The sequence below is a fragment of the Furipterus horrens genome, unplaced genomic scaffold (assembly GCF_987537825.1).
Source record: "Furipterus horrens unplaced genomic scaffold, mFurHor1.1.pri manual_scaffold_5, whole genome shotgun sequence".
Lineage (NCBI taxonomy): Eukaryota > Metazoa > Chordata > Mammalia > Chiroptera > Furipteridae > Furipterus > Furipterus horrens.
Genome location: NW_028327175.1, coordinates 135,441,073 through 135,455,985, shown reverse-complemented (window position 1 = coordinate 135,455,985; position 14,913 = coordinate 135,441,073). Strand labels below are relative to the sequence as shown.

General features: G+C 49.1%; 1 protein-coding gene across 1 annotated transcript in view; it reads right to left on the bottom strand.

The window, feature by feature from the left end:
- The window catches only part of RRP12 (ribosomal RNA processing 12 homolog), a 29,751-nt gene extending 16,238 nt beyond the window's left edge, over positions 1-13,513 (bottom strand). Inside the window, exons 1-15 of the mRNA XM_090277904.1 lie at positions 13,300-13,513; positions 12,564-12,793; positions 11,335-11,418; positions 9,940-10,016; positions 9,275-9,380; positions 9,016-9,132; positions 7,751-7,889; positions 7,522-7,649; positions 6,366-6,464; positions 5,676-5,767; positions 3,899-4,010; positions 3,565-3,662; positions 2,233-2,347; positions 880-1,022; positions 523-644 (exon numbers count right to left, since the gene is read on the bottom strand). Coding sequence (XP_090134030.1) covers positions 523-644; positions 880-1,022; positions 2,233-2,347; positions 3,565-3,662; positions 3,899-4,010; positions 5,676-5,767; positions 6,366-6,464; positions 7,522-7,649; positions 7,751-7,889; positions 9,016-9,132; positions 9,275-9,380; positions 9,940-10,016; positions 11,335-11,418; positions 12,564-12,793; positions 13,300-13,438 — 1,801 coding nt within the window. The 5' untranslated portion in view covers positions 13,439-13,513. The remainder of the gene's footprint in view (positions 1-522; positions 645-879; positions 1,023-2,232; positions 2,348-3,564; positions 3,663-3,898; positions 4,011-5,675; positions 5,768-6,365; positions 6,465-7,521; positions 7,650-7,750; positions 7,890-9,015; positions 9,133-9,274; positions 9,381-9,939; positions 10,017-11,334; positions 11,419-12,563; positions 12,794-13,299) is intronic.
- Between the last annotated feature and the right edge of the window lie 1,400 nt (positions 13,514-14,913).

Below are 14,913 nucleotides of genomic sequence, written 5' to 3'. Positions count from 1 at the left end.
TATAAGCCCTTAGATGATTATTTCATTTAATCCTCATGTAGTAACTATAATCCTCATTTTACAGATGAGAACAGACCCAAAGGCATTGAATAAATTGCCCAAAGTCAACAACCTAAAGTGGACAAGCCGAGATTTGAATCTAATCTGTTCAATTCACCATCTACTAAGCATGCCCATGTAAGGGCTTTTTCTCTGTAATCACCGCATTGTGTTCCACACTGGGCTTCACCGTAAGGAACTTCACTGAAACCCCACCGACAGATACGTAGGTTGTGCTAGCATTTTTGCTAGGAACCGCTCTGCATACATATAAATCGCTGTGTGCTTGTGTGATTACTTTCTAAGTGGGAGAGGAGGTCAATGTCTGCTGCCACAGGGCTCCACTGAGCTAGCCTCTCAAGCACTGGCTGGCCACCTGTTTGACAGAGGTCGGTTGCCAAATGTCCCAGGGCTGGGACGCTGGACAAGGAGCCTTTCCTGGCCCCTTCCAGCTGAGCTCGAGGACTGCAGTAGGCCCCATACCTTTGCTCTTCAGGGTATTAGCCAGGGGCAAGAAGTAGGTGGTGAAGAAACCAAGTCGAGTTTCCTGAACATGGTCCCGGATGACAGGCAGCAGCCAGCTCCGCGGGAAATCCAGAGTCTCTCTAGGAGGAGGCAGGGAAGGTCCAGTGAGGAAGAGGTGACAGTCTGGAGGGCAGAATACCTAACAGAGCATCCCCTGATGAGTGGAGGAGCACATCAAGCCCTGCTCTGGCCTCCTTCACTGACCCCCGACATGGCACGTGGAGACTTTACCCGAAGAAGTAGATATGCTCCTGGGAAGAACAAGCCATCTGACCCGTCTGGGCTCATACAGAAACCAGCCAGGGTCACACTTACTCAGAGCCATCAATTTCCAGAGGCACAGCCTGTAAAACCACCTCAGGTCCCATGCTGGCCACCGCAGCCCCCACGGCCTTATCCAGAGCTGCCGTGTGGGGAAAATGAGGGGAGAGACGCAGGTCACACAGGGACTGCAGACACTGGTGCAAAGAGATGAGAGATGACACATCAAGACATGCTCACAGGACAATCACACATGGTTGAGTCTGAGCCAGAGTCTCCAAGATGATGGGGTCAGGAGCATGGGCCCAGGTTAAGCTCTGGATCAGAGGTCACCAACTAGTAACCAAATGTAACCTATTGATGTGTTTGAACACTCCCCAATGCCCCAGGATTAAAAAAAATTCTGTATTTGTTAGTAACATATAAAAGTCAGGAGACCTTACATAAAAATGTAAATTTCTAGTTTATCTTGAAATCTGAATCTGGCACAGACAGACCTGTGTACAACACGTAGCAGAAGAACAGGCACCAAGGAGTGGCTGGCCCTCGAGGCAGAGCTGCACATTTCGGTTCAGCTCAGCTCCCAGAGCCCCCTGCAAGCTTCACTCCTCATGGACCTCTCGTAGAAAGCCAAGTCTGCCCACCTCACCCACTAAGAGCCCAGGCCTGGCCCCCTGAGGGAGCCTGCCGTCCTAGGTGAAGGGAGCAGGCTCAGCGCGGAAGGCACCATGAGGCCTGCCGACGCGGTGCCTGCGGCCTGTCCTCGGGTCCCACCCTCTCCCTAAGCTGATGCCTGATCCTTAGATGGTTGCAGTCACCTCCCTGACACCAAAGGCTGCTTAAAACACTACACTCATTCTTTACAGAAAATTTAGAACCCTGGCTGGTGTGGCTCAATGGACGGAGCATCAGCCTGTGAACCAAAGGGTCACTGGTTCGATTCCCAGTTAGGGCACATGCCTGGGTTGTGGGCCACATCCCCAGCTGGGGGTGTGCAAGAGGGAACCACACATTGAAGTTTCTTTTCCTCTTTCTCCTTCCTTTCCCTGCTCTCTAAAAGTAAATAAATAAATAAAATCTTTAAAAATAAATTTAGAGAATTAAAAATTAAAAGATGAAAGTAGTAGTGAGAGAATCACACTGGTTCCTATTTAAAACCATCAACTCCAGCCAATGCTAGCGAACACTACTGAGCAGATGTGGGGGCTCCTGCCCCCCTTCTTGCTCCTCCCACAATGGCCCAGCCACCTTCCTGAGGACACAGTACTGGACACCTGCTACAAGCACTGTGGCAGTGGGCAGAGCTGAAGTGCAGAGATATCAGAGACACAGGCCTTCTCTAGGAGCCCAGAGTCCAAAAATCCAAGTGCCACTTCCCGCCCTGGCCCCAGCAGCCCCCTAACTCACCTTCTTCATCACAGGATGAGCCTGCCTCCCACACGTCTCGAAGAAGACACATAGAAGCTGCAACACAGAGCTCCAGGACGCGTGGAATTTGTACGTCAGGCCCTCCTCCACTGCCCTGTCAAGGGAGCAGGCAGTCAGGCCGCAGCTATGCCCCTGGGCCCCCACCAGGAAGTCAACGGCTGCCACCAGGGGCTATAGGCCACCAGCCACCCACTAAGGTAGGGCCCCAGGAAAGTCCAAGGGAAGAACTAGCATTTATGGAGTACCCACATGGCTCCCTATGCTAAAAGTTTAATTTATGTAACTCTCGCACGTAAAGGAAAACAGGTAGGTTATTTCTTCAATCTTCAGACGGTGAGACTGAGGCTCATCAGAGATGAACCATCCTGCCAGGTTTATCTGCTGGTAGCCAAACTGGGCCTCTGAAACCCATGCTTCGTCACTGTGCTGTGTGTTCTTGGCCTGACCCAGCATGGGATGGCAGGGTAAGAACAGGTGGTCTAGGCATAACAGGGAAACTGCACCAGGGACGGCTGGCCAGCCACCAGCCCTGTCCAGCATGTGCACTCGCTGGTCTGCTCCATCTCCTAAAACCTAGCCCCGGGAGATTTTAGGCAAGAATGGCCAATAGGAGTCAGTGTGGGAAAAGGGACAGGCTAGGGGTGGGGCAGCTTTATTCCTATTTTCCTGAAACTTCATTCCAAATGTGCCCACAGGAAATGGGCCTATTTCCTCAGGAGGTGTAGTACCCAAAGCAATACCTTGGAGCTAAGCAGAGGGACCCAGAAGAGACACCAAGGATCCTAGCCCATTTCTTGGGACCAGTCAGCTTGGTGCTCCAGGGCTCCTCACTGTCCACCAGGAGAATGGCTCCTCTTGGAGGTGTGGAAAGCAGGCCACATGACTAAGAGTGGACTCTGCGATCAGGCTGTCACTCACTAGCTGGTGACCTCAGCTTGTCCATCTGTAAAATGCGGTCAGTACATATCTCTTAGAACAAGGACTACTAGTAGGTTCTATTTATTGAGCACCTAACAAAGCACCAGGCACTGTTCTGAGCACTTTACACATTATTACCTCATTTAATCCTCACCTGCGTTAGTCCCCTTTAACTGATGATGACCCTGAGATATGGAGGGGGAGGGACGAACCCCAGATGACTGGCCTGAGTCCACACTCATGAGCACCCCATTATGGCACCTGGCACGTGGCCAGTGCTCAAATCAACACCAGCTGCTCTGGCACTGTGCACATGGCCCCAAGTAAGGGGCAAGCAGTAACCTTCTACAAGGTGCACCTTGTGCCTTCTTATCTCAGATGTTACGGTCTCACCTGAACATCTTGGCGACACACTGGGCAGGGCCTGAGGCTGAGGAGGTCACGGAGCCAATGTCTGCCATGTGGGGTGCGACACATTCCTTCAGGATCTCCTGTAAAAAGAGGCTGCAGCTGTCTGGACCCAAGGTAGCCCCCCAGTGCCACGTGGCCCTCCTAGGTGCCTGCTTCCTGAAACTTTCAGGAAGCCTATGCCACCCCCAGAACCTCCTCCCCAGGATGCAGCTGGAGGTCTGGGGTGAGCTCTGGGATAGACAGGCAGCTGGCAGAACCACTGGTGCTCTCTGCTGCTCCCCTTAAAGGTGGGGCTCGGGGTGGGGGCCTGCAGTACCTGAAGGCTCTGGGTGGCAGCTGTCACCACCTGCGAGTGGGGAGAGAGGAGGCAGGTCGTTGCAGTTCCAAAAAAGCGAGGGAGGTGGCCCAGGCCCAGGTCCCGCTGCAGCCTATCAAGACAAGACTTCTGTGGGGCCTGCCTGGCCCTGGGCCGGGGGACCGAGATGGCCCAGGCCCAGTGACAGTCACTGGCCTTGGGAGCTCTAAAGGGCCCTTCTTGTCAACAATTTTAAAAACTGCTGCCATTCAAGTAACAGCTACGGGTGGTAAAAAAAAAAAAAAAAAAATCCAACAGGTCCTCAGAGTGTAAAATAAATGTCTCCCTTACCACATCTTTCTCCCAACTGACCCTTAGATGTACTTCCCAGGGGAAAATCAAGGTTAACTTTCTCAAGTGCTCTTTCGTAAGTTTTTATACATAAACAAGCATACAAAATAATAACAATTGCCAACATCTATGTAACATTTATCACATGCCAAGTGCTGATGTAACATGCATTAATTCATTTAAAACTTGCAAAAAACCCCCTTATAAAACAAACAAAAAAACAAAACCTTGCAAAAACTGAGATGAAGTCTTATTACAATTCCCATTTAGTAGGTGATGAAACTGAGGCACAGAGAAGTCAAGTAACTTGCCCAAGGCCACCCAGCTCGCAGAGGGAGAGGCCAGGATTCACACCCTGGTAATCTGGCTCCAGAGCGTACAAATAATCACCACCCCTGATGCTCTGCACTTCTGCTTTTTCTCAGTACATCTTGGAGGTCTTTATATCAGCATGCACACATCTACTTCAATTATTTCTAATGGCTGCCTAGTATTTCACTGTTTGTATTAACCAGTCCCCTCCTGAGGCACGGTTAGATTGTCTCTAGGTTTTTTGCCATTACCTATGTGCTACAACATCCTGACACATTAGGAGTCCTTCTGTAGGCTTAATCCTGAAAAGTGGAGAACGAGGCTATTTTGCCATTTTCCAGCACCTCCAGGTGACAGGTGATTTAATGCAGGAAAGACGTGGGCCTGGCAGACTTGGCTGTGCCCCTTAACAGCCTCCTGACTAGCTGGCTTGCAGTGCTTCTGGTTTACGAAATGGATAAGGGCTCCTTCATGGGGTGGGGGTAATCACGGTGACACATGGAAGCACAGAACCCAGCACAGTGGGTGCATGCTGGAGAGCAGGCCAACGGGAACCCTTCAGTGGAGGGGAGGACAGACACACCAGGGTGGAGTCCCGAAGGCCTTAGAGACCCTTCCTCCAGGTGAAATGCAAGTCACCAACTGACACACCTATTTCCTTCTTAGCCTTAATTATCAAGAAGCTACTGCTATTAAATGGCCAAGTTCAACTGGGAGTGTTATGACAGAGACACAAAGGAGAAACTGGGTTTGCAGGACGATCCCAGAGGAGGGGACTGTTAACCCAGATGGGAAGTGGGGTAGAGCTGCAGAAAGTGGATGTGGAAAGAGCTGACAAGGAAACCCACTGCACAGGATAACAGCCAGGGGTGACAAGATCAGGATGACAGTTGGGCCCCACTTGAGGGGGCAGTACTCTTGGTGGCAAGGCATCAGCTCCGGCTAACAGAGGCTGTGCTACCCAGCTCTACGCCTCAAAAAAACAGGAGGTGGTCTGTCGGACACTCAACGTGGAGCTGCCACCATCCCCAGGGGATGAAACCCTCTCCAGCTTGCAGATCATGCCCTTCCCATCTGTGACGCAGGGCGGGTAGTTTGCCTGGCGGCCCTGGGATGTTCCTCCACCTCGCCTCACCTGAGCAGGCTGCTGTGTGCTTTCTCCATGACCTTAAGCCAGGCCAGCAGGGGCTGTAAGTCATTCTCACTGGGAACGTAGTCGTACAAAGCCTAGAGATAAGGCAAAAATAAGCAGGTGTCTGAGCAAGTGCATTCAGCAGCAGCCCAATGGCAATGACCCCTCTCATCCCTAGGCACCAGCATGTCCCAAAGACAGGCCTATACAAGCAGCCTTGGAACTCACAGCCCCTTTGCCTGGCCTTCCCAGCTCCATGAAGCCCCTCTAGTTCTGCTTCTACAGAAAAAAGTGTCTAGGAGCTACCGAGTTTAGTAACTTGGGTCACACAACCCATTGTGAACCTGACAAAAGCCACAGAGCCCTTCTCCGGAAAAAGACATGTGATCCCATACACACATTTTGCAAACAATTTGGGGGAGTTCTGCACCTTTCTCCAAATCCATTCACAGATCCCTAAAGGTTGAGAACCCTTGTTCAAAATACCATGACACCATGCTGGAACCTTCTGTTAAAGTCCAGCTCCTGTGGATGCTGATGTGGCTTTGGTGGCCAGTCTCCTGGCTGGCTGTCTACTGGTCTTCTGCAGTGGGGCAGCCCAGCCCAACCCATTCAACCTCACTCTGCAGACAAGTAACGGCACCATCCCACGTCAGCCCAAAAGAGCCAAGCACCACCCCCACCAGGCCTCACCGTGATGATCTGGGCATTGAGCTCTGCAGGCAGGGTACCAGGGCCAGGCTTGGCATGGAAGAGGCTGTGAAAGGCCTGCATGGCACAGGCTGTCACCAGCTGGAGAGGACACAGAGGCTTAGTGGGCAACCAGCAGAGCCCTGGGCTCTTTAACCCCCTACTCCAGCCAGTGGGTGGGCAAGAGACCCAGGCCCCTTGAGACTCAGACATGCTCCCCACGCTGGGATACTCAGGGCACTGCCATTTAGTCAATCTTGGCAGTCAGTACGAAATTCAAATGATTTAAGCAAAGACAATCAAGAAACATGAGCAAAGTATTTTTCACGGTAAAGAGCCAAGGATAAAAGAAAAGGCTATAAATGGCTTGCAAACTATAATTACAGCTGTATTTCATGTTTTTATGTACTTTAGTTTATCTAAGGAGAAAATGTCTAAAAGGATACATAGCAAGTTGTTGCTATTTACCCTAGGAAATGAGACTTGGAGAGAAATGAAAGACTTGTGTTTTTTACTTTATATGTTTCTGAATGGTTCTTTCCTTTTAAACAAGGATCACGTTATAACAAACACTACAAACTTGGAGCGGTTAACACAACATACAGATAATATATTATAGAACTATACACCTGAAACCTACATAATTTTATTAACCAACTGTAACCCTGATAAATTCAATAAAAATGATTTTTAAAAAGCACTATAAGAGAATATATAAAAAGTAACAGAATTGTGCTAGGATGGCAGAAATGTAGGGGATCATTTCTCACTTTTATGTGTCTCTGAAGTCACTGCACAGATGTAAATCAGGGAAAAAAGAGAAGTAACCGTGACTGTGGCTAGAGTGGAGCTCGAGGCAGGGAGAGAACCGGCGCTTCACCAGCCCTGCCATGGTTCCACCCTCACTCTGCCCTGTTCTCTGAGAAGACAACTCCCAGCTGGACCAGGACTTGCACCAGGGCCCAGCCTGGCTGATAGCAGGGATGACGTGGCGTCCTTGGTTATAGCTAAGTGCAGAGTAAAGGCAGGGGCACTCAGGACCTACTTTTGGCCTAACTAGGGAGTTCCCCAAGAGCCAGCACCATGGGCCTGCAGTCTGCAGCTACCCACCCCCACCCTCAGTGTGCCTTTGCTTGGCGGCTCTAGAGCCTGTGCTCACCACATGGCCCAAGGTCATGACCCTGAGGAGAGTCTCACTGCAGTTCTTCACCAGGCCTTCCGGGAAGCAGGGCAGCAAGTCCTTCAGCAGTGTCAGCATGTGCAGCGTGGTGGTGGCCTCCTTGGAGCCTGGCAGACAAAGGGGAGCTGAGATTCCAGCCCACTCTCTGCAGCTGGCACTGTCTTCCCCCGCCAGCCCCTGCCCACCCTGCCCTCAACCTGGCCCTCACCTCCAGACTTCTCAATCTCCTGGATACAGAACTTGGCCGTGGAAATGGTAGCAGGGTGATGGGCAGGAGCCTTCTCACCAAACATGAATTCACTGCCCTTGATGACGGAGCACACTCCATGCTGGGCAGCCTTCCGGATCTGAGGGGCAAAGTAAGGGGATCAGGACGGGGTCAGCCTTCAACCAGCAGCTTGGGTGGTTGGCACAGCCGCCCACCAACAAGCAGTGACCACACACCTTCCACATGTCCGATGCTATACATTGGGCTTTGAGTGTACACGCCTGGGCTGTGGAGTGAGATAAACACTGGCTCCAGTTCCTGTTGTCCTCCTAACTCATCAAACGGCCCTAAGCAGGCCAAACAACTTCATCTCTGAGCTTCCATGTCCTCACCTTTACAACAGGGATCCACTCACTCGTTCAATCACCAGCAACACTGAGTGTCCACCTAGCCAGCACTGTGGCAGTGAACAGAGCTAACAACTCATGTTCTAGTTGGGAGGCAGGAAACAGACTACTGTCCACCACAAGGTAACAGTACTTCGCAGACAATACAGCAAGGACCTTATCTCTTATATGATAGTCAGAAAAGTGTCACTGCAGTAAAGTGACATTTCAGCAGAGACCGGAAGTGAGGGAAAGATTGCGTGGATACCCAAGGAAAGAGGCATGAGCCACCTAGGATAACAGTGCTCGATACAATGAGCAATTACTATGACTGTTACTACTATTACATGCTCCCTGGACTAAATCTCAGGGGAAAATTATGGCCAACCATCACTTGCTGAGCACGGGCCATGAGCAGGAACTGCGCAGGCCTGTGAGGAACACCCGAGTCTCCCTGTCCCCTCACAGCAGGTTGGTATTATTATCCCTCTTTGACAGCTGGGAAACCGAGGCTCACAGACTAAGTAACTTGCCCAAGGTCAGAGTACAAGCTGTGAGTCCAGCGTCCAACTTAGGCCTGTGTGGCTCCAAAGCCCCCTCCGGCCTCCCCCAACCCTTCTGCCACTATAACTAACATGTCACTATGCAGTAAGGCAGCGGAGACTCAGAGGGCCTGACCGGGAACAACTCTCCCGTAGGAGGAGCTGCCCCACACCTCCTGGAGCTAAGCACATCGAGCCTTAGAGGGAAGAAACAGAACCTTGGGGCAAGAGCCCAGGACTCCAGGCCAGCTTCCCATCCCACTCAGACAGGCCAGCCCAGCCCTGCCTCTGGGAGTGACTGGTCCATTCCCATATTCTTGGGGCCCCGCAGCCTCACCTTGGGCTTGGTGTGCACAGTGAAGCTCAGCAGCCCGTGGTACACCTGAAGAGTCACGGGGTAGCCCCAGGCCTCCAGGTCCTGCTTCCGCAGAAGGGTGGCCAGGCACGAGAGAACCTTGAAGAGGAGAGTCAGAGTCTCTCAGTTCTACCCTCTTCAACCAGGTGGGGAAAAAGCCCAGCTTCTTAGTGACTCCAGAAAATCCCAAAGGGGTCCATCTGCGAGTCCAAAGAGGAGAAACTGAGACCGGACTACTAACCCATCGGAGGGCAGAGGTGGAGCCACTGCTGGCCTGGGCCGACATGACATCCATGAAGGCCTTGGAAGTATCGGAGAACTTCTTAATGAGCACAGGGCTGGGCACACTGCAGGAAGAGAACAGAGCAAGTTAGAACCCCAGAGGGGCCTCGGAGAGCAGCTGGTGCAGTCCCAGCCCTGGTCTGAAAGAGGAAGCTGGACAGAGGAAGGCAGCGCTGGCCTGTCACCTCAGCAAGTTAGCAACAGTCAGGACAAGAACTCACCCTTCCTGACACCCAGTATGGTGAGTGCTCCATGGCACCTGAGCTCCCTGCTTCCTTCCCCTCCTCCACTACCCATTCCTGTACTACCCACAAGACGGGCCCTTATAAACTCATGCCATCCTCTCCCCACCTTCCCCCTGCTGGTCTCCAGACAGCCTGGCACCCACATTCCACCCCATCCCTCCCACCCCATGGACTGAACCAGGGCTGCCCCTTCCCAGGCCCTTGCACCCACACTCAGTCTACAACCTCGCAAGCCACAACCCCGAGACTGAGGCAGAATGCCACCCGGTACTCTAGAATCTTTTCATTCTTCTAACAGTTCCCTGATTCTGTTCCTCCCATCCACACTCCCTTCTCCTCTCCACAAAGAACCCTGGGATTCAGAGAAGCCAGGACTCACCGCTTCAGGACGAGGTTCAGCAGGTAAGCCACAGCAGCCAGAGACTCTGGGGACTCCACCACTTCCATTGTTGTCATCTGAGGGCAAAATCACAGGGTGTGAACGGGAAATGTGCCATGCTAAGCAAACTGGGTGCCAGGGAGCACCATGTGCTCAGCAGAATGATTATACCCAAGAAAGTGTCAAAGGATCAAATCCCAGCATTGCCACTGTTTGTCTTTGGCCAAGTAACTTAACCTTTCTGTGATTCAGTTTCCTCATTTGCAAAATAGGGATAACAGTACTTACCTATAAGTTGTTGTGAGATTTAATTGAATTAATATATGTGAAACAATGAGAGTATTGACTGGCACATGATAAAAACCCTGTATTGCTATGTAATTTAGCTCACTATTCTAGAGCAGAAACTGGCAAATTCTTTCTGTATAGGGCTAGATAATAAATAATTTAGGCTCTGCAGGCTATCTGTAGTCTCTGTTGCATATTCTTCTTTGTGTGTTTTAATAGTCCTTTAAAAATATAAAAACCACTCTGAGCTCACAGGTTGTACAGAAACAGGCCACAGGTGAGATTATGCCTTTGGGCAGTAGTTTGCTAACCCCATTCTAGAATAGTGGTTCTCAAACTTTTACACCCTTAAAAATCACTGAGGATTCCCTAAGAAGGTTTTGTTTATGTAGGTTATACCTACTGATATTTACCATAGTAAAATTAAAACTGAGAAAAATTTAAAACACAAGAATATGCAAGCACAATTTCACAAGCTGTCAAAATCATTTCATCGGACATCACATAATTCTGGAAAACTCTATGGGACACTCATGAGAGAGAGAGTGAAAGAGGTATATGATGTTCTAGTATTATTTAGAAATAATTTTGACGTAGCCAACTCCTCAGAAGGGTCTTGGGGATCCCAGACCACATTTTGACCTATGAAGTCTTAGTCATCTTCATAGATCAAGGGGATTAAATCCAGAGTAGTGGAATTTTCAAAAACATTTTATTTTATTTTTTAAGAGAGAGGGGAAAGGAGAAATAGAGGGACGGAAACAGTGATTGGTTGCCTCTAGCAAGCCCCCCAACTGGGGACCCAGCCCACAACCCAGGCATGTGCCCTGACTTGGAACCGAACCAGTGAGTGACCTTTCGGTTTGCAATCTGGAGGTCAACACACTAAGCCACACCAGCCAGGGCCACAGTAGTGGGTTTTTGTTTGACGTGAATAATGCAGCAAATACCACCTGTCTTATCAAGCCACCAGAGAATGACTGAAGTACTTACATGTGTTCAAGGCAGCCATTCCCTCCCCACATGCTAGAGGCACTGGTCTTCTCCCGACAGCCTGCATAACCTGCTGCTCTTAATACCCACCCCCACCAAGTCACGCTCACTCACCAGTGCTGCAAAGTACTCAGTCTCAGTCTCCTTCCCTCCCTGGGAGCGAATCACCTCTGTGACAGCAGCCAGAACAGCACAGATCTGCACAGGAAGAAGAGGGCACCTTTGACATCTATTTTAGATCTAACCCCACCTAACAGCAGCTTCTTTTCCTTGCTCCTTCACAAATTAACCTTTGGACAGCCCAGAGACTGACAGGATGAGCAGCATTCAGAGCCAGGGGTACACACCACAGGGCCACAGGCATAGGAAGCTCAGAATATGTTTGCTGAAATTCCACCCCTAGGATGCTATCTCCTATAGAAACACCTGCACAAATGTGCAAGTATTTATGTACAAGTGTGTTCACTGCAGCAACAAATTGGAACAACCCAGCAGCTACCAACAGGAGTTTAATATTATACTATTAGTTAATAAATAATGATACTCAAATACTATGTAACTATTGAAAAAATAAGGAACAATTATGTATATTAACATAGAAATACTGTTCACTGGGGGGGAAAGTTGCAGAATACTGTATATAAAATATAATCGTGCTTTAGTAAACCTAAACAAAATGCAGATAAAATTATATCAAAAGGTCTAGAATAGTAATGTTGACAAGAGATTTCTGTGCACATGAAATCTGGCTAGTGTGACTAAGGAACTGAATCTTTAACTTTAAATTTTAATCAATTAAATGTAAAAACAAATACCTGATCCAGTTATTGGAAAACAGAGATTTAGAACAACTTGGGTGTATCAATCTATTTTTGCAAGTATAAGTTTTATGAACTCTAAATACAAATCAAGTATTTCTAATAAAGATATAGCATCCAAATGGAGATGTTAAGGGTAAAAATACATGCTAGATTTTGAAGATTTACCATGATAAAAATAATGTAAACATTTCATTATTTTTTATATTGATTATATAGTGAAATGATATTTTGGATGTATTGGGTAAAATAAAATATATTATTAAGATTAGGTACAGGAGAAGAGGAAAATGTTTGGAATATATTTCTACAATGAAGGGCTTTACACTTGAGCGGGGGAGATGCTGTTAGAAAAAGCAGAAAGTGGACCTGCCATAAGACAAATAATAAGTAGGGGACACAAAGGGTAGGAGAGGTGACTCATCATCCAGAAATACCAGCTGCTGTCATCACACAGCAAGAAAAGAAAAAACATGAGTCTGTCCCCTCTTCACTACCCCACGCCCTCCTGACCCTCCGTGATACCTCTTTGTGGGCAGCTGAGTTGGACTCCCAGAAGCGCTGCACTTTGCTGAAGGTGACATTAGTGCAGTCGGAGAGACCGCTTAGGAAGGTGGCCGAGGACCTCTCCGTGAGAGCCGGCACCTCCTCTTCTTCCATGGCCGCCTCCTGGGCTTCGCTTTTGCCCAGGCGCAGGGACCCTGACTGCAGCTCATTATGCAACTTCACTGCATCAACTGTCAGGTCGCTCTTTCCTGAAAACCGGAGGCACAAGGTAAGACCTTCACTTCTACTCTTCTGGCCAAGAGGAAAAGAACCACCTCTCCCAAAAGAACCGGTGGAGTCCAGGCCCCCAACCCGAGAAGCTGAATCTGCACGCGGTCTTCCTCATCAGCCCACTGTATGCCTAGAACTTAGAAAACTCAGAAAGGGAACCCTTCAAGCACAAGTGTCTGCTTCCCTGTCCTGATGGTATAAGAGCCGGTAGGAATCGTCTGGGGGCTGCATTCAGGGGGCATGGAAAATAAATGAAGGTGAAAGCGCTTTGAAAGAGCCGCCAGGTTAAGGATAGTCGAGAGCCCTAACTCTGATACCCCCGGACGAGTCATTCTCCTACTGTGGACTCAAGCGGGTGGACCTTTACAGCAGGCTCCAGATCCGACGACAGTCTAAGAGAGGAAGGGTCCAATGCCTGGGCCAGAGAGACCCAGACCCGCCCAGAACCCCGCTGCCGGCCGTGCCCGGGGCTCGACCCTACTACCTGAGGGCCGGCTGAAGAAGCGGCTGCGGGCGGCCTGGCGGTGGCGGCAGATGGCGGGGTTGCTGTCGCTGCTATGGCCCTTCTTCCAGCGCTTCAACTTGGCGGAGACACCAGAGGGCAACTTCCCGGAGCGACCCATGCCGACTAAGCTTAATGGACCGGCTGTCAGGGACGCAGACACACGCGCAGAACCCACGTGGGCCCGTAGGCCGCCTCACTTCCTCTTCCTCTGACGCCACTTCCGGATTTGCGTCCGTTGCTTTGGCAAGAGTCTACATCCGGTTTTATGTTTCTTCCAGTCTCAAGATGTCTGAGGGCCTCGCTCGACCTCGGTCGCTTGGGAGGAAGATGGGTTGCTTGGGCTGCCCTCGGCTTTTACCCCAGAGCCACGGTTCTTGGCCACAGGAGTGAGCCATATAAAACTGGAACTCCTTTTCAGGTCAAAAAACGAACGAACTTACATTTATATTATATCTTACAATCTAATTTTCAAAGGTTAAGCATACAAATTTACTTAAGTCAAAACCTAGCCAAGCCTGAAAAAATCAGTTTGGCCTGAAAAGAAAAAAAGGTAGCAAGTGATGCTCTAAACTTGCTTAGTTCTTTTTTTTTTTTTTAATTAATTTTTTAACAAGGTTACTGTATTTTATTTATCTGTTTTGAGAGAGAGGGGAAAGGAGAAAGAGAGGGAGAGAAACATCAATGTGTGGGTGCCTCTCACACGCCCCCAACTGGGGACCTGGCCCGCCACCCAGGCATGTACCCTGACTGGGAATTGAACCAGCGACACTTGGTTCACAGGCTGACGGCTTAGTTCTTTTCATTTATTACTGGGGATACCCAGTTGCTAAGCCACCCTTGCCTGATGAACAACACTCAGTTGACTCTTGTTTATCTCCCAGTTCTACTTCAGAACTGGCAACCAATCCAGAACTCATTCCCCATCCCCTGCAACCCTCCCCGAAATCCTATAGCCAGGACCCAAACCTTACAAAAGAGCTTCCCTCACCTCTCTTGAGAGGAGTTCCCTGCCATGCTTCAAATGAATAAATCAGATTTTTACAGACTAAAGCTTGATCCTCGTGGGTTTTGACTGGTTAGGCTTTAAACATTCATTTTACAATTTGTTTTAGCTTCCATTAATAATACACTTCGAAAGTCAGTCTTCGAAATCAGCAATTTTTATCTGGTGTGTCACAAGAGGCACACCACAGAATTTTTAAAACATGCAGTACCATCTGACTATTTAGTCAGGGGCACTGACCTCTTTCCCCTTAGATAGTCAAATAAAAAATGACAACAGCCAACATGACAATAACCCTCTGTGTCAATGAATCAAAATTATACCAGTTTTTTTGTCAGGTACACCAAAAAAAATTTTTTTTTTTTTTTTTTTTGTGTGTGCCGCAGAATTTTAGTAATTAGCCTATATGGGCCATGAGATGAAAAAGGTTGAAGATCGCTGCTCGAAAGGAACCAGGAGTTAATAAATTTTTGCACCCAACTTTTTTCGCTCGATACAATGCAAGATTTCCCCCTTGCTATGATCTAAATGTTTGTGCCTTCCCCCAAATTCATACGTTGAAATCCCAACTCACAAAAATAACAGTATTA